Genomic DNA, 27,909 nt, shown 5'->3' with positions numbered 1-27,909 from the left:
TATTTATATAGATATACATGTATATATATACACACACATACATACATACACACACATGACAAATACTGTTGCAGTTATCCTCTCTTCCAGTGTTTGGAGTGACAGTCGTCCTAGAAGGTGAAGGCATACACCACTCCCACAACCACTATATTTCCAATTGTTGCTATTATTGCAATCCATAACAATATGGCATCATTTGAAGAACGGGATGACTCTTCTGGTGGATTCTGCATGGAAGAAGCTGCATGGACATTGGCTGATGAGTTAAACAAGGAGTACTCTGTACTAAAGTCCTCGTTGGGTGAGTCCATAAAGGCTCCTCCCATAACAGGAAGCTGTGAAGAAAGATAATGGCAAAATCAGATTGAAGGTCAGTATCTGTATTTGCTTTGTCTCAAAGTCACCACAAAAGAGTAACCACTAGCAAACCTGCAAAATTACTGAGGTTTCACCTACGTGGTGTTAACCTGCCAGGAATACCACAGACACATACTTTACTCTATTTCTTCCATTTCTGTTAGAATCAATATTGTTGCAGAAAACCTATGTGTATTACATGGAATATACAGAAGAGCTAGCATGTAGGCTTCAAGTCAACCCAAGTAATTATATGCGTTCAGAAAGAAGAGATACAGCTATCCACAAATCACTCACATATTAAAATGTAAGTTTACAGGAACATGATTGTTTTGTGACTACCAGCAATGGTATCATACCACCATAAGGCATCAAGCAGGCACAGTGAGGATGTGATGCAGAGAATTTGTTCTCCTTTTATGTATCACTTGGAAGTGAACCCTTGCTTTACATAGAGATCATGCAAAAACATATGAATTGCAAAAGTTTATTGTAAACCAGGTGGAATGTACTCAGTGCACTGACTTACTTGCAAAACACACCATTGTAATGATTCAGGATTTATAAATCTATACAATGGAAAACTTCAAATTAGATTTTGAAAGGCTCCATACTAATGAAGTGGCAGATTTCCAACACTTCTCTCACCCCAGACTTTTCCTACTGGGAAAGACAAACTTTCTTTGGTGCTCTTAGTGGATTTCCCAGCAGTACCAGGATAAGTTCTCAGTAAGACAGTAGTTATTCAATACAAGTATATGGAAAAGTTAAAGAAAAAAGGAATCATTTAACCTTGTCCTATACAGATTCCAATTGTACTTAGACCATCTACTACTAAAAAAAGTTCACGCAAAAGCGTTTTTCTTCCATCCTTATCCCTTGTATGTTTGGGAACACAGATCTGGAAGTGTGTCCCCTGGCTCAACAAATGCAGGCTCCACAGTCTCATGCGAGCAGAGGACCCTGTTTCAGAAAAAGCTGCAGAACATCTACTTCATATACCTATGTGCTCAGGACACACACTTCTGAATATCCTGTAAAAAGCCCAAGATCTGCTCAGCAGCCTCAGGAACTGCAACTGTCACGTACTGCAGGAAGAGCATGAACAGTGTGGGTATCGTAAGGCCCCAAGCCTCTGCAGTACTCAGTAACTAAAACTCCTGGAGGATTGTAGTAGGTAGGTAAACAAAACCCATGGCTTTACTGGGGAAAAAAAACGCAGAGCCATATGACCAAATGTCTCTGCCAGCCTGATCAGAAGGGGAAAATTGTATCCTTGTGCTGATGAGTGGTTGGATCTTGAGCAATGAGTAAAACCTAGACATCAGTGCATCCTACCTACACTCTCCTTTCAGATCTGGTACAACTCCATTGCTTTAAGGAAAGCTGAAAAATGTCTGGGAACGTTCTCCTTAAGAAACACCCTTTCTGCAACACCAACCAACCTTTCCTCTCCCACAGTGGTTTCCATGCTGCTGCTGTCACCTTCCAACCTTTAGAAGCAATTAAAATCTCCTGTTTTACACCCTACTTGTAAGTGCTTTTGGGATTTTGGCATTATTATTCTTCACCTTTCTCAACAGGGCTTTCTTCTACAGCTGAAACCCTCTGGCTCTGTAACAAGAAAATAAAAATCCTTCCTGCTGTTACACTAGTAGTAGTACTATTATAACTTCAACAGTACTGTTGAAGTCACCACAGCCTATGAATAACAGAGCAACCAGCCTTGTCTTTGTTCAGCCACATCACAGAAGGCTGCTATACCATCAGCTCTAAATTACCGAGCCCAATACTCACTGGACTGAAAAATCAATCTCTTTTAAAACCCTGTTCTTCAGCTCCCACATCACATTTTGACTCTCTGAGTAACCTCTCCCTTTGGTACCAAACTGCAACCCTCCTGGCTGTGTGCAGCTCTGCTATGGAGGCTGCTAAACAGGACAGGATTTGAGGATAAACCACCTCTCCTCTCCACAGTAATCTACAAACTAGAGTGAAGAATTTGAGAAGTTTGAGAATAAAGCAACTTTTTTTTGCTTGCTATCCATAACATTTTACAGAGCTAGAAAAGATGGACTCTCTTTCAAAGCTGACTGCTGAACAGATTTCATCTGTACTAGAAAATATCATGTCACATTCAAAATGAAACAGAGAATGATGACGGACCACAATGGATATGTCATACTACCTAATCCACATTAAATAAAATTATCTTTGAGATCAAATATGATTAGACAAAAGCAGTTTGCAAGAACACCAAACAGTGAAATTGCAAAAGTCAAGTTGATACATTCTCCCTGCATCAAAGATCTTTGCTGCTAGTTTCAATGCAGAGTGTGTTTTAAAGAGAGCAAAAGCTTCCATTTCACAACAAGTCCAGCTTGATATTTTGAATCCAATTCCACTAGCCTTTTTTGTCTTGGGATTCGATAAGGAAAACATTGCTCAATTTAATTGGGATGTCTTGTTATGTAGATTGCCATAAAAGGCAATTCTGACTTCAAACATAAGTGTATTTATGCAGGGATGCTGCCATTTAACAGCTATAGAGACACTCGTTAAAGATCTTCACAGTAAATGATGGGCATACTTTTATCATACTGGCAGCAAAATGCTCAGTCTGAGGTGCTTGCCTCCTTAGCAAACCATTTTAAGGCTATCAGCGTTTAGGATGGCCAGTTCTGCAAAATCTTTGAACTGGGACAACCATCCAAAATACAGAGGTACACATATGTGTGTGCCCAAGACGGTGGGAGGTCACGATCCCTGTTTTGGTGCGTGATACCTGGTTTTTGGGCCATACGTTCTGTGCCCTCAGTGAGTTATTTGAAGAGACAAGCTTCCACCCTTTAGTCCACCTGGTGCTGTCACAGCGGCAGGGAGCATTCATGTAGCAGCACTGCTACACACCACACTGCACATGATGTCAGATCTGAATCTCCTCGTACCGTCTAAGGCTCATACAAGCTGTCTGCACCATCTGAGGGGAACACATGGTGAAACAGCTCATCTGAACCTCCAAAAGGCTTGCGGTGACCTGATATAAAGCACTGACATTCAGCACCTGGCACAGGCTCTTTCTGTAAAATTGACTTCCAGTTTTTCTGTTTGTAGGTCAGTAGCACTTCACTGCAGATCTGGAAATAAACCTTACTGCCAATTTCCCATTTGCAGAAATCATCTCTTACTAAATGCATGTCCCCTTTCTTCTCACTGCTAAAATGGCCTCAGATAAGAGCACAGGAATGGCCATACGGTGTCAGACAGAAAGTCTATCTCCCTTGTGTGTTAGCTCCAGCAGTGGCCATAAATAGATGCTTAGGAAAGAGTAAGAGCACAACAGGACGAGCATGTCTGATACTACCCCTTAACAACTCAAAGCCTCCAACTGTTTTCAGTAAGTCAGATGCTATTGCTATGGATTTAATAACTCGCAAAGAATTTTGCTGCCATGAATTTGGCCAGCCTCCACCTGAGCTCATCTAAAGCTGAGCATCTTTCTTAGTCTGGCCTCTTACTGCCACTTAACAGTAAGGGTTGCCCAGTGATTAGAGTCACGTAAATCATCCTTGGGAGACATGTCCGCCTCTCCACTGGAGAGAGGGAAGCATGGTTTATTAGTATCAACTGGCAATCCATCTTTTTGGTAGATTAACTTCAGTGAGATGAATCTCATCCTCAGTCTTGATGTCTTTGTTCTCCCAAAAGCTACAGTATCTTCCCTCTGTAGTCTTATTTGAGATATTACATTAAAGGGTGTGAGATATCAGATCCGACACTAATGGGAGTTGTGAAGTGCCTGTGAAAAACGGTAAGCTAAGGATAGAAAGCCTGTAGTGCTTTCTGTGCTTGCTCTGTTTGTCTGTCCATGCCTCTACAAAGCAAATATGTACCAAATTATATCAGTCAAAAACTTCATCCATGTCACTGCCATTACAGTGACCTGCAGTCTGTTTTAGCCTCAGAGGGTTTTTATAGTTCAGGCAAAACTGTGCAGAGCCTGTGCCACCCTCCTCAAGACCACTGGGCAAGGAGGCCAGAGCAAAGGGTTAACTGGGGAACGCGACAGTGAGGGACACAGCAGGAGCAGATGGCGAGGGGGGAGTGCTGTGGCACTGTTTGGAAATTAAACTCTTTTCCTAGTGACTATGTCGATATTAAGTAGCGCTAATAGTACGTTGCTTGCTCAATGGCTTCTGGGACTAGCGAGGAAAGAATTCAAATCATTAAATAGCAACAGGTGGAAAACCAAAGAGCAAAATTTCAAGTGGTAATGAGAACACCCACTGTGCTGAATGCCTCCTATTGACATCCAAAAGGATGCTTTAGGGTCATGAGGAGGAGAACAAGGCGCTTGAACAGTTAAGTGATACACTTTCCAGTTAGCAGAAAAATCCTATTTTATAACCAAAATGATTCACATGAAGGAAAAACAACACGTCAGGTACCAGTCACTGACAGTCTAAAAATGATAGCTTTCTTAAGTAGCATCACATAAAATCCATCACTTAGCAATAACATTGCTTTGTTTCTTGGAGAATCAGGTGTCTGTCATTTTTTCATAGTCAGCTAGAGAAGTGTCACACTTAGTTCCTGCTACCTTATTGGGAACCCAGGCATGGCATAGAGATTTGAAAGTATAGCTGAATCTTCTAGTAGCCATTTTCCAGAAATTAGGAAACCTCAGCAGCGGCTTTAACAGATGTGCTGTATCTTGGCCCTGGCCTCACCACACCGCTCTGGGAATGGCACACTGAGAGGTGAAATGTCACCCCAGCTCAGGTGGTGTTCTGTAAAATCCTTGTTGTTACTTCAGAATATGTAATTTTTCAGTGTTTCTTTTTGGTTAAATTTTAGATAGCATATTTTCACATGATGGCATATTCTGAATACATGAAGTGAAATTATTTCCTTCTGCCCTGGCAGCGTGTGATCACTGCAGTGCATATTTTTGTCTGAAAACCTTCTAGCTTCAATCACAAATCAATCTAACGCAGTTGCTAGAGATGGCAGCAATAAACAGGTTCGCAAAAGCATCATAACCACATTTTCATTCTTAAGCTCTTTTTAAATAAGCATTTTGCACTGAAGAGACACCCCACATGACCAATATTCTGCTTACACTAATTCTCTTGTGTCTCACAGAAACATGCATATATATATTGTCCTCAACTAAAGCATGCACTATTAGTTAAATGAAGACATCCTGGTTACTATTTACCAGTAATATCCAGAGAACCAAGCTATTCTGTCCGCCATTTGCCAGAATATCACCCTACTACTTACAATGCGAAGACTGGGTACACAGTGACAATCAGGACACTTATTCCAGGTTCAGTGCAAGTGGATTAGTTTAAATGCATTAAACCTTCACACAACCAAAATTAAAGGGCACCTAAGGCAATCCTCTTTAATTTAATTAAACAGGTCTAATTCTGAAGGGGGAGGATCCATGCAAATGCTTTATGCAGTTAACTTCAAATTCTCATTTTAATTAATACAGATCCCTGCTTCACCCTGAAATCACAGTGTCAGGCTGACAAGCTTAGGAAAAACAGCTGCTTATTTTCAAAATACGGTTGTCAAAATGCTCACCCTAGCAGTGGCAAAGGAAAATTTTCACTCTAATTTGGAAGCATCAGGATTTCACCTGTTATTTTTAATCTTGTTAAAACCTCTCAATTCTATCAATCTCTGCTTTTCTTCCAATTCGTGATATTCCTAGGACCTGTGCATTACTTCCTCCACTGCCTTCCCAATTTGCGCTAGGCTAGATATAATGTCTTTGTCCTTTTGGATGAGATCACTGTTCAGAGTCGTCCCTTATCATCAGTATCTCAAATGCCAGAGGTGTGAGTTTCATCCTTGCTGTCGAACGACACTAAGAGCCTTGACCAATAGGTGTCTAGATATTCAGGAAGGAACATCCAAAGATGTTCCAAGATGTTCCAAGATGCTGCAGTAGACACTTCAATTCTGAGTTTGCTCTTGGCTGTAGAAACTGTTTTCCCTTAACTAAGGTATTCCCATAGGGAACCAAGCTCAGCTAGATCTTTGTCCCTAAGCACAGCTACCTCTCAAGTGCCTTATATGAGCCCATGCCTTGTGCAGGCTGGAGCACCTCTATGTGGAAAGCTATTCTGCTGAATCAGCTGCAAGAAACAGTGTAAATAACTGGCATGAAGGCTTAAGTGTTTTCACCCTGATTTTTTCACTTTCATATTCTGCATAGGTAGCATCCAAGATACCCTAATGATACACATGCTGTGATTCCATTACCACAATTAACATCTGCCTAGTGCTTCCTTGAAATAGCTTTTATTATTTCAAAGAACCCTACTGCTTTTAAACTATTATTCTCAATCAACTGCTGTGGGATTTCATCTTCCAAGTGTGGAAGACTTAGAACAAACAAAAGCCTTTTTATTGCTGACAACTCTCAAATGGAAGCAGAGGAGGATTTTCTCTTCCTATTCCTGCTCCCAAGAATTCCTCGTCTCTTTCCAGCCAACGCCAGCAATGCTGTGTCAAGGAAAAGAGCAGGCTTTGTCAGTGTTGAGCAGAAATGCAAACAACCTGTACGAAGAAGATGTAAATCTAAGTCACATATCATTTAAATTGTGAATCTGTATACTCTAAATTGGAGGGGGTGGTGAACACCATAAAAGCACACAGGGCAATCAAGCAGACGTGCTTTAAACTATCTGGATGTGCCAGGAACAACCATTCAAGCAGCAGCACTAGCTGACCTTCCACATAACTAACACAACTGAGGCTAGCATCCTATTGTGGACACCATGCTGGGGAAGCAGAAGATGCCTGGATCCATTTACACACAGTTATAACTTTCATGCTTCCAGGAGGACATGCACATATAAGAAAAAATACAACCAGAAAGGTGAGTATTTATCAATATGGAAAAAATCAGTACGAGGCTATAAAACTAACCACTGGTGTTATGACAAGTAAGAGCTATTAAAATCTGTTTACAGTTTCCAAACTGCAAAACATAGGACCTTTTCACACCATGTGTAGTCATACTGGGAAACTCAGAGAGAACAGGAATACCTTTAGAGATAAGAGCAACCTGCAGAGCTGTATCAGTTTAATATTGAACATGATTCTGGAAGGGCTTCAAATGCTAAGCTTCTGAGTTTAAACTCTTTAATCATATGTGAGAAGAAAGTGGTGCTGATCATCCCACCTATTGGAGGGTTTCTTGCACAACATTCTGATATTTTTGGCACTGGTAACTTCAAAGCCAAACTACTGGATTTACCTGGCTGGAAATTCCTTTCTGGTGTCAAGTTCCTCTATTACAAAAAAAAAAAAAAAAAAAAAAAAAGAACAATGTGGGGGAAAAGAAAGGAACACTGCCTAGGGCATAATGTTTTAATGTCTCAAGGGACAGCTTTGCTCTAAAGACACAAGGTGACATCACTGGAAGCAAGCACACAGGTACATGGTACCAGTAGAAGTTTCAGTCTTTCTCACACACAGAGTAAGTGGCTCTCCATGCGCCAGAGGATAAAGAGGAAAAGAAGAGTAACACAACCTGGTTGTAATGACACTTCGTACCTGCAAGAGGAAAAGGCATTCCCACCATAAACAGAAAAGTCAAATGCTGAGGTGTAAGTGGAAAACCACAGAGCAGAGCTCAAGAGTGGGTTTATAGGAAAAAAATGAACAAAGCCTAATCCCATTTCTCAAAGTGAAAAAGGGCTGCACAAGCCCTCCCTCCACCGTGATCTCTGCAGCCATGTTCATCTCTGACAAAATGTTGATGGCTCATTATTAATTTACTGTTGTGGCTAAGCTATCTTGGTATCAGAGAAAGGGGCTGACCTCCATATTCTTTTGTTTTTCCTTCTGCTCCCTCTCCCTTCGTCTAACAAGATGCTTAGGCTGTTGCGGGGGAGAAAGGATGGGAATTGGCAGCCATTCACAGTAACGGAAGCAATGACACAATTTCAAAACTAGAACTAGTTCCAGATGAAAAATTCTTTAAATCACTAGACTTCAGGCATGGGCAAAAGCAGTGACTTTGTAAATCACTGTATCCTTCAGTATTCAGTAACCGAGATGCTTCTCACAAACACTGAAATAATTTCAAGGAGCAGGTGTTAGGGGCTAGACCTAGAAGGATGCAACATTTTGGACATCATCTTATTCTTCTAGAGAAAAAATAATTACATACAAATTCCTCTATGTTGCATATGCTGACCACTGTTCAAAGCAAAACCCAGTAGAAATAAAAAAACCTTGCATGCTAGCTCCAATCGCTGCTACACAGCCCATGAAAAATTAATTGGCTGAGGTTTAACTAAACCACACTAACAGGCATAATATAGCTTAGTTCTATTTCATCAGAGAAATTACTTAGTATTCTATGCAGACTCAAAAGCTTTCAAACTATACATCTGATGTATTTTACACAGTGATGGTTGTACTACAAAGACAAATTGGGATACATTTGCCTATTGGGATAAGTAATTGCTACCATTGCAGCTCTGCTGTACCTAATGATATGATATAAATGTCTCATTTTCAGCACCTTTGAGATAGCCACCTGGAACCTATCTTCAAATATGGTAACATAAGAGTTAGGTCAGTCCCCCCATCATAATACAAACCCACTGGGAAAAAAATATTCTATGATGACTTCCAGAGATTAATTCTCCCAGGGAAAATACTTGCAGGCATCCAATAGAAAGACTCAGAAGGAAAATTAAAACAATTTAATAGTCTCAACTTATTCCATAATGATTATTTTCCTTAAGTTTACATATGGTATCAGACTCCCTGAAAAAACAGAGAAGAGAGAAAACTGGTAATGACATATGCAATTTTATTTTGGCTATACATCATTTTCGTCCAACTTTTTTTTCCTATTTATTTTTTTCTTTCCCTTTCATTCTCATGTTGCATTACATTTTCAAAAACAAAAAAGCGGGGATGGCTGAGGTATGCTGACAGAATATTTGAGACATATCTTTCACATCTTAGTTAAGGCTACTTTGAAAAACATTTTTGCTTGCTTACTTGAAACCTAGTCCAAGACACACAACAAGCCTGAGAGTCAACAAAAACAATGTGTTTCAGTTGAGCTGGACAAAAAAAAAAGGAGAAAAAGCTGACACAGTGTTAGCCCTCTTCATGTCTGGAGACTAAGTGTAGCGGCCAGCATGAAGGTCAAGTAGAGCATACAGAGCAGCTTCTAGGAAGAAAGGAAGACTGCCAAATGTTATCCTCACTGCATACACTTCACTTGATAGAACACCAACATCTGGCAGATTGCCATACGTCTTGATCCCATCAGGCATATCAGGCTCAACTTATGACTTGAACAACCTATAGACTGCACATTCCCCTCAACTTATTCTGTAATGCTTCAGCAGTGGTTTATAACTGAAGAAGAAAACACAGAATTTGCTGAAAAATTAATCCTATTCTCCTGCATTTTTGTCTCATGAGTGAGCTAACCACACAATACACAAGAGAATAAAAATTAGAAGGTGAAAAAATGTTGAGTATTTCCTAATTTCTAGTATTTGAAAAGTAGTATTCACTGTGCTGAGAAAAGTTTCTTCCAACATAACTATTTGTTGAATATCATGAAGGGACTAAAAGCTCGATGACGTGTAAATCTTGAGTGCTTAAAAACACAGTGCCATCAGGCAACTATTTCAACCGTCTTCCAGGATTTACTAATCCCACAGCAGAGCCAGAGGAAGAGGAGTAATGTGTTTCTCATCCACTTTGGTGCAAAGTCAGCAGGCATAGCATGAACACATTTCACAAATGGCTTATAATAAGTCTGGATCACTTTGCTTTGAAGTAAAAGAGGAGCACCCATATGGGACATTTCACTGGCTCTTTTGTGGGGGTAGCAACCTTCATCAAAGTGTGAGAACAGCCATCATCAGAGCCAAATATTCCATAAGTTCTGACAAACCCAGATTCTCACAACCTAGATGTTGCTCATGTCCTAAGACCATCAAGGGATGATTAAGCGCAGCTGAACTAGACAGCAGCTGATGACATCTTTATCATGCCAAACAAAAACAGAGCAGTCAAGCCATCTGTGTTTGTGTGCTTATGTTTAAGATTGTTCAAACAGTTCCAAGCACATTACAGAAAACTATAATAAATTATATATTGATTCTTTCTTTCTGGATAAGCGTGTCTATATATTTGCAGGCAAAATAGCACTCCTCAGTGGCTGACATATGCGCAGGACAGGCACAAATCAATGTATAATTTATTACACTTCTATTTGCAATTTGGTATTTGTGTTTTGAACTCTTGCAGTTGGTGAGGCAGCATAGGATAATTAAAGACATGAATATGTAACAGTTTTCCTCAGGAATGAATTTTTTCCTACCCAGAAGTGATTTCTGTAAAAGCTTGTTCAGTTATTCTTGTGTTACAGAAGGCTGAGCAGGGAACAAAGAAAATAAAGTCAAAATGTATTGTATTTGCATTTTCCCCCCATTTTATTTAGTGGAATCTGAACTATGGAATCACTACTGGCCTGGAGAGCTGGAACAGTTCAGAGGGAAGGAACAATTTGGTGGCCTCCCATGCCTTATAGAAGATGCAAGTTCGCACTCCCCTGGTGTCTTAGGATCTTAGGGTGTTTGCAGTGATGTTTTGAAAGTACATAAACAGGAGAGAAATGTTACTATCCCTGAGCTTGACAGCTGTCCCTGAGTCTGACACAGTTCAGGTACAGAAGAAATCACCACCACCAGAACAGCATACCAGTTGAAGTCTTTCATGTAAAGGGTGTTGAAAAGTAATCAGAAAATGGGCTGGGCTCCAGGTCAAGCAGGGTTTCACCACAGCGTGCCAGCCAAAGTAAATACACAGACTCTTCTGCAAACCCGAAGTTCAGAGCCCTCTGAACTTCAGATGGTCAAAGCAACAAAACAGCTAAGGGAGACCTTGGCTGTTTAAGAGACAAGGTTCAGACTGAAGGAAGACAAGTAGACCCACATAACCTTAGAGTGATGCTCACTTGCACATGCACATACATGACCACATGCACAATTTTGTGGTGGTATCTTGCACCTACAGATGCAATTTTAAAACAATCCACCTGATAAAAAGCAATCTAAGATTGAGAATAAACTTCAACTACTGGAACGCAAAAGTAAGCTAAAATATTAGGTAAGAGGACTGCATCAAAATCCAAAACTGTGGGTTTTTAAGCCCTTAGTACAAGTCCTACAAAAAGAGTTGCAAAACAATGCCTGGGAGAAGCGTAACACTCTCAGCTACGGGAGACCTTAGCACATGCATGGCAGTGCAGTTCCCAACACAACTGAAGAGCTGTCTGGGTTCTTCAGTCCAAGGCTTATATACTCAGATAATGAACTCACTGATCTAAATTATGAAGGATGTAAAAATTGGAGAGATCACAAAGATTCTCACCGAGGAGCCACTGGTTCTGATACAGGTGCAGCTCAGTTAAAAATGGAGGTTTGGGATATCCTTGCACCATTTAGTACAGCCTTTGAACTGTGATGGATGGCCTAATAAGGAAGACCTCTTAAAGGAAGGTAACAGGCAAAGAAAATTTGATCGGAGCTAACCCTAAAACATTCTGGACGTTGTTGCTTCCTGGGGAGAAAGAGGGTTCTCTCTCACCCCAGCAGCCTGACAGCTATCCATCCACCCACAGAGGGACTTACCCCAGCCACGCTGAAGTCTTCAGAATTGCAGCTTAAGCCTTTTTCAAGCTGAGCATCACTTGTCAAAAATCCAACACAGCATTATTAATAAGCAGCATGGGAGTCTTTCAGTAACAGCAGAGCAAATATCTAGTACTTTTAACAATGCAAGCATCCCTCTCATCTTTAATCTCCTATATTTTGAAATGCTGGATTGAAGATCTCCATTGCAAAAATATCTCCAAGAGACATGCATCCTACACCACCATTCTATGTCTTGCATGAATAAATCGATAACACAACAAAGTACTGAGAGCTCAGGAAAATAGTCACAAAGAAAAATGATTGCAACAGTTGCCCCAAGAAAAAAATTAAAGCCATCAGCAAAAAAACACAAAGAGAGGTTCACTCCATCTGGTTTGCACTCTCAGAAGCAGTCTCCTTAAAAACGTTCTCAAACTCACTACCCAGTCAAAAGGAGGCAAATTTAGTATTTAAACTAGACATCAAGATCTCCCTTGGGAAGACGCCTATCGTTCTCCTTTGGCAATATCTAAGTATGCAATGTAAGTACTTAATCTTGAGGGAGTGCACACACGGCTCATTTGCACGTTTATACAAGAAACTTTTACCTTGTTAGGTGCTGATAAGAACTTATTTCCTACTCTCATTATTACATTAAAGGCTTTAGAGTTACAGTAAAAAAGTAGCAGACACACATACATCTAAAATTATCTGTACAGACCCATCTTACAGATAACTGAATCAATAAATTAATACCACAAGGAATGGCAAAGAAAAAGGGAAGGATTTTTCAAAATAAATTCTCATTTCTTTAAAGCAATTCTGCATTTTGTCATTTTGAAAGTGCCCAGCAAATCATGAGTCCTTTTGTAATATGCGTGATTGTATGCTGAAAGCATAGTCCAAGGGATAAAAGCAACATCAGATAACAAATAAATGACCATAATAAACAGATGACCGTGTTCACCCAAGTTAAAATGAGGTCAAGTTAGAAAGTTTAAAACATTCCCAAATAAAACAATGTTTTCTATATATCTATTGGTAGGCCTGAACTCAAGACAACCTTTTATGCAAAGTTTCTCCAAGGCCTAAGATCTTTGCACTCTGTAAAAGCACGGACGCTGCTCTGAGTGCTTTCCTCCTAGAACATTCAATACCTGACCCAGTTCTCCCTTGAAAACAAATTGGAAACCATGCCATATTATCACAATGCACTCCCTGACTAGAGAGACTGTACAAAATCGATCTCTGCATTACATCCTTAAGGGAGAACATAATTCCTTTCATCTGTGGTTTACCATTACTCTAAGTTCCTCTAAGCTAAGGAAAGACATTATTTATTGTCAAGTACATAGAATCGATTACAGAATAAACACACATTTAATCCATCCTGTTGCCCAAACAGAATCATGGAAATATAACTGATAAAATGTAGTACATTGATGCAAGAGGACATTGATGCAGTACAGTGATGCCCAGCTTAGAGATTCACCATCAGCCTCATAAGAATAAGCTCCAGCTCAGTTTGGGAACAAGTGACCTAGAGAAGTGGGAAATTACAAAATATTTAAAAAATCTTCCAGGCTTGGCTTCTGTGGGAAACTTTCAAATCTCCCTTGAACCTTTTATTTCCAGATTGCTGGTATGAATTCAAGTTAAGTCAGTGAAACAAACAAACCAGATTTAAGAGATGAGTACGACATGGTTTCAGGCCAATTCCAAACCACGTTCCATTACAGTGCAATCTAGAGGGCTTGTAGAAGCCAGTGGAAAATCTCTACTGGCTTCAAAGCACAAATACTAAAGACCATAGACAGCCACCCAACTGGAAAAGAATAGTTTGAGACATACTGGGCGTTATGGGCAAGAAGGCTGGCGCTCATCAAGAAACTCTTATTTGCATCCTTGCTATTGCCCGAGTCAGTACCTTCAGAAACTTACATTCCTCTGTGCTTCTTTTATGTCTTTTTTTTGTTGTTGTTGTTGTTCTCACTTCTTCATAAAAATTCAGGGGTTTTTGGCAGAATGGTTGAGCTCCACTGTGGTTTTGCTTAGTTTTTAGTTTACACAGAGCCTGCCACAGTGAGGTCCCAGTCTTGCCTGGGCACTTTGACTACAGTGTATTTAATTTATGACTGTAACTAGTAATTGCAATCACCAATGGTTCTTTATACCAAGAGCTAATACAGTGTAAGCAACCAACCGCTCTCAGATACCCTTTACCTATGCATGGCATATCCATGCCTGCTACATGCATGAGAAAACCAAACCAGTGGATTCAGTGAACCCAGCTCTCCTCTTCGCGTTATTTTATACTTACATTTACTGCAATAATATAATATCAGATTGGGGCATGTATAAACGGAAAATCACACCTGTCATGTTTTCACCTCATTTATGTTAGAAAACACAGCAGTGTAGAGTCTGCCCATTCAGAACAACCTGAAACCAGAAAGGATGCCTCTTGGGGAAATCTTGAAGACATTTAAGAAGGTAGAGTTTCATTATCCTGTGAACCTCTGAACAAACCTGTTTGACCCAGCTTGTGATACAAAATGCACTTACCAGAAACACACACACACAATGACAAAAAGCAGTAAGTCAAACTCAGAAGGACCGCAAGAAATGTGACTGCGATCCCTAAGAAGGAGGAATGGGTCCCAGTAAATAAAAGAGCAAATGCAGCATGGTTAAACGCTAATTATATTTGGCTCCCTCAAAACAGATGTTCACAGACAGGTTTCTGTTTCACCCACTAATGACTGTCATACACAGTCATGTCACTGATTTCAGAGGGCTGCAGGGTTTATATGCTTGCAGGCAAAACTGACAAGACACAGCTAAAGAATATTCACAAAATCCAACACCCTGCTTCGTCCAACAGGGATATTCAGATACTGTAATGGACATCAGAGAACCAGACTATGCCACACAGTTTCAGGATGAGGAACAATCTTCAGACCATGCTGGTGCATGTTACAGCTTCTGCATGTAAAAGAAACAGTGCTCCTGACTGTGGCTTGGGAAGCCACAGTGTGCTCCTCCTCTTCACTATCTGGTCTGGGTTTCTGGATCATCTCATACCGCTGAAAGGATAACAGGAGGTAGCAGTATGAGAAGACAGACACAGATAGGCAGGGGGACAGAAGGAAGAGGTACATCACAAATATGTGCAGAGGAAGGCAATCTGTTGGGAAGTCATATATGCCCCATGTACTGCACACTGGCCCAGAGTAAACCTCCTCCCAAGAAATTTAAGAGAGTCTTTCTCATTACTTCAGATATGAGCCCCATACGATTTTACAATGGGCCTTGGTTAGCTTTAACTTTGTGCTGCAAGGTCTAGAAAGAATGAGATGGGAAATGAATACTCATTCCTTAGTCCAAGGTCATGTTTCTCAAGCTTGGGTCTTCCCAGCTCAGATCAGAACACATCAAAATGGAGCTCGAGTCTGGCATTATGCAGCACTGCTGTCATGGACCTTGTTTCATCCAGTTTTATGAAGAGCAGCTTCTTGTTCTTACAGCTTAAGGAGGGAAGGAAGAGGAAACAGAAATAAAACCTTCTGCCCCTCACCCTCACTTCTGGGGGCAGACAGAGCCTCAATGTGAAAAAAGGGACTAATACATACACATAAGGGTCGCCACTGATGTTACATGTTCTTCAAATTCCAAGTAGAGATCCCAGGCTGTGTATCCCAGCTGTGCCCACAGCAGCATTTTCCTTCCCACAAGGCACTAAATTACCCCCAGCACTGATAGGACAAAACCAGTGCCACCATCTCCAAGGTGAAAGTAGAGCCTGATGTTTGCATGCTAGCCTCAGAGACAGGACTGTTCACTAGCTTGCCCAAGCCATAGCAGAAGAGTTAGCTTCCACTTCTCTCCTTCCATTAGGACCCATTTCCCTCCACAGTCCCACTGTGCAGGCACCACTTGCGTTTCCACAAAGGGAAAGTGCTCGCCGTTTGAGGAGCTACAGAAAAGCTGAGGTTCTGCTTCAAAAATACCACCAGCACCCCTTGACCATAGATACCCCTACCTGTAAATCTGATCAATACCCATCCTTTCTGTTTCAAGCTCCTTACAGTTGTACCATAAGAAAAAAAAAACAGAAGGAACATTAACAATTCATCCAAGTCTTGCTGACCTGACGGAGAAAAAGAAAAAAAGGGAGAAGAAAAGTTTCTAGAAAGTATTAGAGTACAGCACTCATTACTGAGGAAATATCATTGGGTCACGTCTGCCTTCAGAATGAACTGGCACCTTTCAATGAAAAGTACAGTACATCTTGTGTCAAGAAAATCTTTATCTATTACTTGGAACCAAGCCCCAGCTGCCAATTGATCTTGGCCTATGAAGGCTCCAAACAAGACGGGCTTTGAGCAAGAATCTGCTCACATGCAGAGAACAGCAGCAAAACCAGCCATTCAGGATTTGTGTCACAACAAGATCTGTGTTACAAATCTGATTATTTGCACAATGAAGCAGGAAAAAAAGGAAAAGTGGAACTAATTTTCTTTATGGACCTTAATCCTTCCCTCTGAGTCATATGTTAAGTTCCTTCTTGCTGTATTTTGTCTGCTTTGACTGTAAGCTCTTCAGGGTTTTCTGCACTTGTTCAGTGCCCACCACATGATCAGCTGATGAATCTCTGAAGGATTACCAGTGTTCAGCTCACCTCTAGCTCCAAAGCTGTCTTGATCCATAATGGACTAGTGATATTCTGATGTTAATTTTTAATCATTCTTGTCTATAGCTTGTTTCACCAGTCCTAATGAAACAGTGGCTTCAAAACACTGAACAAACTCAAAACCCAGCAAGCTGTTCTCCTACTTCCATTAGAAGAATAAATCCTATAGATTTTTTTCTTGCAGATCAGCCAAAAGCTGGTATTGAACACTTTTCACCAAGAAGCTAAAATACAAGGGTGTGCTCATTCTTCTCTTCAGAAAACACCATGTATGGGCTACGGCAGGAGAAAGGTCCTTATTGCAAAAGGTTGCCTCATGTCAGTTCTTTGCACCATTGTCTTCTCTTGGGCTTAAGCTAAAGGAAGAAGAAAACGGCCGTTCCCCAAAAGACTTGTGCCAGAGCAAACAGCCTTATGATCAAGCGGTGAAGACCAGCAGACATACCTAATATCACATAAGTTGACAGCCTTAAAATATTATCTGATCCGTATTATTTTCATTTTAGGCCTTCATTAAAGCCCATAATTTAGATTACGACATGTTCCTTTCCTTTGCAGAAATGCAAACAAGATATTTTGCACACAAAAATTTTTACATTGGTGGAGTGAATTATAGGGATATTGATGTACTCTACTTTCTCAAAGGTTACTGTTATCTTTTGTTGATTTAGAGACGTGATGTTGCTAAGATAAATGCTTCAGTTGTTATTAACAACATTTCCCAGTGAAAAATCAAACATTTTTACACAAAGTGCTGAATAAGATAAGGAAAGGATACTTGTCATGTCAAAGCAGGAGGTCTATGACCTTAATGATGCTGCATTGTATCATAGTATAAATGTAAATGCTTGAATTATGCAACACTGATGCACTAATCTTCACAGCTCAGAAATGAATAAGCATGAGAGGCACATTTAAGAAAGTTTCTTCCAGGTGATATCCTTTACATCTGCTGGCCATCTTGTTCTGTCAAGTGAAAAAAAGGTATGAAGGAAAAGAAGCTACCAGCAAGATTAAATGTATTTTTAATAAAAAATTAACTGCTATTTTATATCATGATTTCAGATTAATTACGTCTGCCTCTTTTTGCCATAAAGATACTGAAAGTGAAAAGAAATTGATCTAAACCAGACCAACGCTAACCGGACCCAAACCACTCCAAGCATATCTGACATGTAACACAGAAGTGCTGACTTCAGTTCAAGGCAATAGCTACCTCTTTTTAGACACCCTCGTTCATATCCCACACATGAGGTTTTTCTACCCTCTCCAAAGACACGGAGCTAGCACAGACATGCAATTCCTGTCCTCAGAACCGGTACATTTGTTGAAAACATGCCAGACAGCCTCAGCTTTCACCTAGCCAACTGCAAACTCCCACTGGTTAACTTGAACCTGCTGCTCACAGGGCTTGATTTAAAAGATGGAGTGGAGTGAGGAGGTGCAGAAAAGCTACAAACAATTATCGTTTGTTTAGAGATGGCATGAAAAGGGGAAAAAAAATCTTTATGCCACCTTGACATACATGTATGAAGACAACTGTCATTTCAGTGACACTGTGAAAAATCTAAACAACAACTAAAAACATGAAAGGAGTCTTTGTAACAAACCGATGCATAAAACCTGTCCCTAAATGCACACTTCTGAAATCCCAATCTGAAAACAGATGCACATGCCAATAGCACGAGATTGTTTTTTTTCTCAGTTACAAAAAGTGCCGCACTGGCAGAAGAGAAGGTAGATACTGGCAGACAGTTGAGAACAGATGCAAAACACACCACCCTTCCCTACTCAGTGGGGCTGACTTGGGTGCTCATGAGAGCTGCCTGACAATTGAACGAAGAAGCATTTGAACTCAAGACTGCTTCAGTGAAAGAAAGTTTGCACAAAGAGGGATATCCCCAAAGCAATTACTCTTTTCTGTCAGCTTCACTGACTGGAGAGCTCCTTCGCATTGCTGCTGAGGTGAGAACGTTAGAACTGAAGGACTAACAGGATTTACCACTGCTGTTAGAAGCTTTCAGAGTTGTTCTCTGGGTATCCCACATAGTTATTTAAACTAATTAATCTCCTTTTTTTTATAGATTGTTCTTTATTTATTTGGCTTTACCTCTAATTTGAAGGACATTGAAGAGGGCTGGCTAAGATAAGATGCACCCAGGATGGTACTAGGCTCCTGTGTAACCCAAGTCATTGTTTAGAAGAAAAGGGTACAGCTACCTGACACGCAGTAGCAGGACAATAAACAGCCAATGACTACGGAACACATTTTGGGAGGATCACTGGCAGGCCAACAGCTTTCAAACTTATATGGATGCATGTATGGGAATATAGTTACACTAGTTTTCTCCTCAAATGTGGAGAAAAAGATAAAATTCCTTCAAAGTGGTGTTCAGTGGGCTGAATATTCCAATACCTGTGATGTGAAAATGTTTCATTTTATTACTCTGACTCTAGAGACTAATAATTCTAATTAAATATAAGGATACCACAGAAACTATGAAAATAAATAAAAAGGTCTTGATCGAAACCTAAGAGTAAAGGAATGGGAGACGGGCAAAGACGGCAATGAGATACAACAACTACAAGGCTACAGGCAACAGCAGTCCAGCCACTGCCCAGCATTTTGCCGACTTTAAAAAAAAGGATGGTTTTCAGAATGTATTCTGGGAAAAAACAATAAAGTGGCTTTACTGTATCTGAGAAACTACATACAAGGCTGAGGCGATATATGGGAAAAGGCATCCCTGAAATCTAAAAGGTGGATAATGGAAGAGGTCATTGTAGGCCAGCTGGAATTAGGAGATGAGATTTTGAAAGGAAATACAGAATGATGAATGAGATGGCTGGCACGAGGGTTTATTTATGATATAAATGGTCCTCATTTGAAAGCAGGAAACTAATTGAGACAGATAAGGGAAAGGCCAGAGTCTAAGAAAAAGACAATAGCTTGTTTCTTTGGTTAATTATTTCAAGTTTCCAAATCTTCATAACACTCCCAGTTTGCTCTGCATCCAGTTGAAGAGCAGAGCGCTCATCAGTCACTTGTTATTTCCCCAGCTTGTATCTTTCCTTCCACAGGTCTGTACCAGGCTAATTTGCCTTTTACTTACAGACTCCACTGCTGCTGAGCAGTTTGTGGGCACTGCATCCACACTGCCTACTCCGCAGCAGAAGCAGCTATCCACAAAGTATCCCCGACACCGCCTGGCAGACAGCAATAGCAAGAGGATTTACATCTGCGCGTGATCCCTGTGTATTCTTTTTCAACTCTACTATATGTCTTCAGCACGTGCCAGTTTTAAGACGTGCATTGTTCTCCCTTGGACGTACGCACACCACGCAGGCAAGGCGGGTGTTTGTTCCCGTTGATGCTTTACAGCTGCCCGCAGCACCGAGCGCTCAGTACGCACGCACAGAGATGTGGACCTGAGGAGTCCCTTGAACAAGAAGTGGGAGCGACTGTATTGCAAACACCCTTTCTCCTGTGCTCCCCTTTTGCTCTTCAGATAAAGGTCCTTCTTCCGCTCTGGCAGACGAGGGCAGCCGTCCTGGTGGACAGTGGCAGATGGAGAGCAGAAGAGCAGTGCTACCCTCCACCCATGCCTCCTTCCCCACATGCTCCTCAGCGCTCAGGGGCCACCACTCTACCAGGAACACATGAACCAGGGGAGTCTGCTCCTGCACACTGGTGAGACAGCCAGGGCTAACCCTATCCTTTAGCAGCAATAAGGGCAGGTGGCATCCTGTCATTGTGGGGCTTTCCCGGGCAGGGAGGAAAGCGTGTGTGGGCTCCCACTGGTAGGCATCAGGTTTACATGATGTGAATACGCATATGCCCTTACCGCTGTTTTGCCTCCTGCCTTTTAACAGCAATTGTTCCCATCAAACTGTCTCTTTGCAAATTTGTAACATTTACCAAGAACAGATTCTAGAACTTCTATCTAGTTGCTTCTGTGAAATAGATTAAAAAAAAAACCCAAAACCCCCAAAAACTCAGTTCTGGAGGAGTCAGGGATTTGCTGATGGTTCCCACAACATATATCCAGTGCTGGGTTTGGGCAGCACAGTCCACAGTCCACAGATGAATTTGGACATACAAAAATAAATGTAGCCCAGATTGCGTATGAAATAAATGCTCCTATAGCAAAAATGGTAGCACATTTGAAAGATGAATAGGAGTTGTGCTGCTTGAAGCACTGATTCCAGCAATCCCTGAACTCACAAAAGCGAGTCTGCTTTATGATTATTTAGAAAAACAAGAGGAAAAATGTAAGTGGGAGAAAAAAAAAGCCCAAACATGCAGACTGATACATTTTGGAAACTACAGTTTGGTTCTTCCAGGGAAATGCAGAGCTCTGATACTGATGAACCAGTGGGAACGACATCAGGAGGTACTACATCCACGTACAGGATCCTATGTAGGATGATACTTTTAAATTACTGAATAAATACATCCCTTAGCAGTTCTAAGAGACAAGCGCCAACTTATTTGGTACTAGCTGAGGAGGTGGGCAGGAAAGGAACAGTACTATCACGCAGAGCCATGGCAAAGGAGGGGCCAAATGGTGGCAGAGACACTCGAGCAATGCCACTTGCTGCTAACACTCAGAAATGAGGTGCAAGGCTGCATCAGCGTGTTAAGGAAAAGCAGCAGCAGCAGGGATGAAGCCTCCCGAAATGAGAGGAAACAAAGAACTGTAAGGTGTTTCACCGCAGCTCTAAGGTCAGATCCCTGAAAACACCATCCATGTACTAGCACTCACCATGGGCTGAGTTTATAAGCACACACATGCTGTTTTCTGCGTACTTTGAAACATACCGATAGCTGAGATCCTAACCAGTAGGTGCTGGTTAGGAACACTGACTGCAGGTCAGCCTGGTAACAAAACCCCTTTGTAGCAGCCACCGTACTGGAGTACATCTCCAAGAGCCAGCTGCTAAGGGGCGATTACCAATGATCAGACCGTGTAACCAATCTGCTGTGCTCAAGGGGTGATTGCTCTCATCTCAAGCCAAAAATACAGCTCCTGCCACGAGATGCTTGTTCTGTGTGGTCCCCTCTGCAGCTCTGAGGAGGAAAGCAGAGACAGAAGGAAAGCCAGAGCACAACATCCATGTCCCCAAATACCGTGTCCGCGTGGGTTATCAGGGGCTCGCCCTCCTTCTGTTTATCTAGGATTGTCCCCCTTCAGCCCCCAAAACAGACCACAAATTTTAATTCTGTCAACTTTCCCAACTTATTGCTTTGTTTACAAATGGTCTACTGTCAGCCGCTGTTTGACTTTAATAAAGATTTAGGGACTAAATACAACCATTTTCATGCCCACATTTCTGGGGATGCAATGCTGGAAGATATGAGCTCGAGCATTTGTTTCTCGGCTATCAAAGGGAAAATGTTTGTATTTTCATTTTTTTTCACCCTCAGTGTTTTCAAACAAAACAGAAAAGCAATCTCTAATTGTTGTTTCTTTAAATACTCACTCAACTATGAATTCACTCAGCCTTTCTTACAGTAAATATCACTGGCCTACATGTGAGATAGTTACTCATCGCTGCAGAGGGAGCAATAAAAATCAGGGAATAAAATGGCAGCAGTGGACAACAAACAGTACGTTTCTGCATTTGGAGAGCCACATCCCATCTTGGTACAACTTCACTCAGAAGAGAAACATGGGCTTTCACTGGGTAAGGGTGTGGCCTTTACCTTAACTCCTATATTAAATTAACAGAAGCAGAGGGAAACCCTCAGGTCAAGCAACAGGTTGCAAACCACACAGAAAATGCTGACAGAGCTATTTTACTTGGCATTTTTCTAGTGACTGGTTTTAAAAATAGATTGCTAACCATGCAACAGCATGAATACCATGTTCGTTTATTCTCACATCAGTGGCTGAGAAGATGTAAACAGGTGTGACGGATGCAGGATCTCCTCTGTTGTCACCGCTCTGCTCCTCCTGCCAGACAGGTGGTGAACAGGATGGCTACTACGACTGACAGGAGCATAGTAATGATCCTCAGGTAAAGAGTTATACATGAGCTGTATTACTCTTAAACTGATGCTGGCATTTCTGTCAAAATCAGCACTCGGAGAGACGGTGCTTATTTTGGGGGAAGAGCACACCCTGTCCTGCCAGCTGGTCAAGCTTTACCAAAATGGTGCAGAGTCTGACAGTCCCAATTTCCCAAACTTCAGTAAGATCACCTCCTAGATTAATTTTGAAAGAAATGACACCGTAGTTAAAAAAAAAAAAAACAAAACTCAGAGCTTGCTAGTCATGAATCCAGTACCAAGAGGCAAGGCTGTAAGCTTAAAGCTGTTACTTCATCAATATCCAGAGGAACTCGAGGGATGCTCTGAGCATAACCTGCTGGGCCACCTGACTGCACACACGTGACATAGGAAGGATTTGCTGCTTTGTCTCTGCCACCCACAGCCAGTTTAAGCTTCGCCACTGAGGAATCACCAAATTGGGAATCAGTTCTCCCTAAGACCCTTACCTCCTCTGTGGCATCACAGGGAAGTCCTGCCTACTTCCCTGTATCCTTTATTTGCAGGTGAAATTTTACGTTCTTCAGAAGAAATTTTTAAGTTTATGAGAATGAAGATGACATTAGAAGTTGAACCAAGTAAGCGGTAAGTCACTGATGTATGTAGCCGTTGGACAACAACCCTAAAATACAGCAGTAGCCTGGAGCCACTCATAGGCGACAGACACAGCCGTGCTGTCTTTGGTTGCCACCCCAAGCGTGCATGCCCATGCTGGCTCAGCCCGGATGCGCAGCAGCTTGCACTTACAGTCCTTGTCCTCCCTGGTCATGCCATGGTCCTGCAGGAACCAGATGATCAAAATGTTTGAATGCAAGGTCTCAGTCATGTCTCACTAAAATGGACAGTATATGCCCGACCACTACTTATATATTGTAGGGTTCCAGAGATCTCTAGAGTAAGTATGAAAATGCACTCATACCCTAAATGTTATATATTTCTGTAAAAAAAAGATATGGATGTGGTGGAGTCCAGCTGAATTACCTTCTTAGCCTATGTGCTACACAAGGTTTGGAATAATTTCTTTTTTAAATAAAAAAGCTAACACTAAAAAATTATTGAGCCTGTTTGTACCAATGAAATTATACTCTTGCTTAGGCAAAGCTAAACTTACAGTGTAAAACTGATTAGTTTTCTAATGGCAAAGATCAGGTGGCAAGACAAGACCAACTTTCATTTTAGAAGAGACTCTCCTAATTCCATTTATTCTCATCTAGAACTGAATTTAAGATTTTTAGCAACTGTTGGCTTTGCCATTTCCGAAGCCAACAGTTTTAGAAATAATGAGCTGGCTCCCGGGAGCTGGCCAGCATTCTCTACGCCAGTTCAAATCATACCATGCTGCGTGCTCAAGGAAGACATGAGAGTTTGGCCAAAACCACCTTTGCGAGCTGTCTCCCATTTCCCTTCATTTCTTCAGCATTCCCTGTGGCATATGCTGGTACCAAAGGCTTTGAGAAACGGCGAGTCTTGCTATCATGGCAGCCTAGACAGCAGCTTACATCAGCATGTTGTCTTCTGCCTTCTCCATGCTCTCGTCTTCTGCTGGCCATGTACTGTGCAGACCAGAGGTCGGGAAACAAATGTTTCAGAGGAAGGACTGTTTATTTAGTCATCCAAATATTCATCTTTAAAGCACTATTAAGGGTATTAAGTACACTAAAGCGATAAGCAAGAGATGAACCATGGAAACCACCTCTGCTGAAAATTACCTCTGGCTAGGTAAAGAAGGTTACCTGTGAATGTGTAAAGCACAGTTGTAAGAGAAGTCAGGAGGTGCAAACCTCTTCTCACACTTCATAAGATTACAGGAGAAATGAGTTGCAAAACTACCTCAGAGAATAAGGGAGAGAGAGCACAGCAATTCAATTTCTTCTGCTTCTGTTTCATGTCTGTGAGAAATGCCAGAGAATGCACCAGGAGAATAAAACATCTGCCACCCTGACAACAAATCAGTGCAGGATTTCACTGCCTTGCCCATCTGCACAGTTTCACAGCATGCTCAATCAGATGGCTCAGAGGCCAATGGAGAATGAACCATTTCACAGCCCGGACCCTATTACAGAACAACCATTTGCCATGCCTTAATGTTAATAACCATATTTTCCTCCAGATCTGTGGAGGGAAAGGTATCACAGGACAGACAAAGAGAGGAGTATTTGTGAATGCATTTTCAATATCTTCTTCCCAAGTGACTGCCAGGCTCAGTCTCTAGAGAAGATAATTCAGAACTTTCCAAGTTGAGGTTGTAAGCTGCTCTGCTCCAGCTGGAGAGTGACCAAAACATGAAACAGTGCAGAAGGGGTGATATTTCTATTCCTGGGGGTTTAGATTCTGCATCTATCACTACTCACTCTTCTTACTACACTTACACCTTCAGTGACTGTAGCCCTTTAGTCTGCTGCTCTGTTCCACTTTCATCTCCTGTTCCTGAGCAGAAGAAATATTTACTCTTTGTCTCCCATCTTCCAGATCTAAGCTTAAATCTTTCTGGGGTTTGGACTTGAGCTGGTGCAGCTGTAGCGTCTGAAATAACTTACAAAAGGTAAAGATGAAGGATATGAGAGACACAGAAAGAAGATATCCAAAAAAGACAGCAGACCTGAGTTGCATGCATGTATAAAATGTTCTTCTTCCAAGACAAAGGTGGGAGAAAATCCCTGAGAAGAGTCCAGAAAAACTCACAAGGAGGGGAAGACAGAGAGAGGAAAGGAGCAACCTAATTTATTTCAAGTGGAGCTCACTTTTTAAAGAAAAGCTATTACAATACCTCAAAATTATTTGCCACTTACTGAAGATTATCAAGGCACTTATTTTTATACTTCATTTAAACATGGGTGTAGTTCAGAGGATTACTCACACACTTTAAGCTTACACTTAATTGGGGGCTGAAAGAATTTAAGTGTGATCAGCTGCTCCAAGTCCTTGGGTTCAGCTGCACTCTCAGAAATTCTTTAAAACTTTACATTTTAACATGTTTACTTCCTCATCAGTTGGGCTGTTACTTTTTCTCTCTGAATATACACCTCGACACCACTATACATCAGCCAAAGAGACATGGCTGTCCTTTCTACTTCCATGCAGCAACTCTGTGGGGCTGGCAGCTTTTGTCAGTCCCAGAAGCCAGCACATCTCAAGGCTCAGCACATCTTCCCACATTTTTCAAATGCTCATGCAGTTGTTTTGGCAGAAAAAAAAAGCCACAGTGGAAGTTGATGGAAGTCTGGTTTTGTTTTAGCCATGCATGTCTCATTCCTAGACTGTTCTCCCTTTCCTAACATTTGAAAGGCTTACAAGCAAAATTACAACAAACAGAACCAGCTGAGGTGAAAAGCTTTTTTTTAAAAAAAAATTTTTTAAAAACATTTCCAAACTGGAGATAATCTCTTTGCAAAACACAAAGGATTGACCCTGTATCCCACAGCCTACTGCAAAGAGGCATCGAGCTTTTCTGAAGCGACTGTAACATTGGTTTTCTAATTAGCTGCTACTTGGCAGGTTTTGGTTCTGGCAGCTACGAGGAGTATGGAATTCAGCTTTCAGAATAGAAAGACTAAAGATTCAGCCTAAGAGTATGTGTCATTTCAAACAGCCAGTGCTGTGAGACAGATCTGAAAGCATCGTGTGGGTGTGCGAGCCAGTGAGAGAAAGGGTGGGCAGCGACAACCGCTAACAGCATCAGTTCTGGCTGCCTTGTACACGCTGCGTGGTCCTATTTAAAGGGGGAGATCTTCCACTCTGTGTTGCCTCTGCTCCTTGTAATCCTTCCAAAGCTGCAGAACGGACATTCAGTAAGTGTTCAGTGCTCCTGGCCTTGGCGTCACAGCTGGCTGGGGGGTTTTCTCCTATTCAGTGCTCAACGTAGGGACAGGTATTGCTCACGGCAGCACCAGAGGGGACAGGAGAGCACACCCTGGACACTCAGCACCTTCAAAATAGACAGCAAGGAGTTCACACACTGCATTCTGACCCATTTTTACCCAAGTGCTAACACCTTGCATATGCAATGTCAGGATCATGTTTGCCAAAGGCTTCCACTGCATTTATCCTGCTGCTACTCCATGGAAATGGAGCAACTCCTGATGTATCCACCAGCTCAAGAAGTAGATCAAGCCACCGATGCGTGACATGACTATCATTAGCTTACAACCAATTATCAAGGACTTTCCTTTCACACTTGAGCATGTATCCACTGAAAAAAAGTGCTTAAAACAACAGAGAGCCATCACTATTTTAAAAGACACCTTTAAAAATCATCACCCCTGTGAACAGTGAAAGGGGTTAACACTAATCCTGTTTAGGACACTACACTTATCAAACCAAGAAGCCTGCCAAAACAACAGACAGAGGACTTTACTGGCTTAGACAGACAATGCAATTCATGACAGAAAATATCTTCAAGGAAAGTGAGTCCTAGTAGACAGACCTAGCAAGCTAACAGAGCTGGTCAACGCTGAATTTACTTGAGTAGCTGTTCTAACTCTGCTTTCCACATCACTGCACTTCATTTGAATGCTCTAATGTTTTCTTTGATCAATGATTTAATCTTATAGTGTACCAATGGTCACCAAAGCATCACGCTGCTTTACTAAATCCCATGCAACTCCAATCATTTGGAGTTTTTTGGCTTTTGGCTGGTATGGGAATAAGGTTAGGAACAGTTAAATGGTGAAACTGGCTTCCTAATGGCCAGCATCCATCCCATTCCCAACAAAATTTAAAACAGTCCCCCCCTCAATGTTTGCAGCTCATCAATGAATTGAGAAATACAGCCTAGATTAGCCAAAAAAAAAAAGCTTACAAAAAAAAATAGCTATAACCAGTCTACATTTTCTGTCCTATGGATTCTGAGGACCCAATACCATTGGGCTACCCAGAAACTCAGTTCTCATCAAGTCTGCAGAGAGCATTACTGCTCAGTATACAATAGGGTTGGGCTCTTACTGCTAAAGAAATACCAGGCACGTAAACAAGCAAGATGTTTGGCGTGAATGTAGTGCTGCTTCAGTTTTCATTCCTCTTACCTGCCATCTGTAGCTGTTTTCTGCGTACAACAGGACCCCAGCTGTTGCTGCCATCAACTGTGTTGTGAAAGGTTCCAGCTTTATCAT

The 27,909-nt window shown here is 41.5% G+C and overlaps 1 protein-coding gene across 1 annotated transcript; it reads right to left on the bottom strand.

Moving 5' to 3' along the window:
* Positions 1-110: 110 nt before the first annotated feature.
* On the bottom strand, positions 111-27,909 carry C4H14orf132 (chromosome 4 C14orf132 homolog). The gene is given in 3 exon segments (XM_068397383.1): positions 111-350; positions 352-393; positions 27,823-27,909. Coding segments are annotated over 3 exon segments (369 nt in total).

Source organism: Nyctibius grandis, chromosome 4 (assembly GCF_013368605.1).
Source record: "Nyctibius grandis isolate bNycGra1 chromosome 4, bNycGra1.pri, whole genome shotgun sequence".
Lineage (NCBI taxonomy): Eukaryota > Metazoa > Chordata > Aves > Nyctibiiformes > Nyctibiidae > Nyctibius > Nyctibius grandis.
This window is presented reverse-complemented; position numbering and strand designations above follow the sequence as displayed.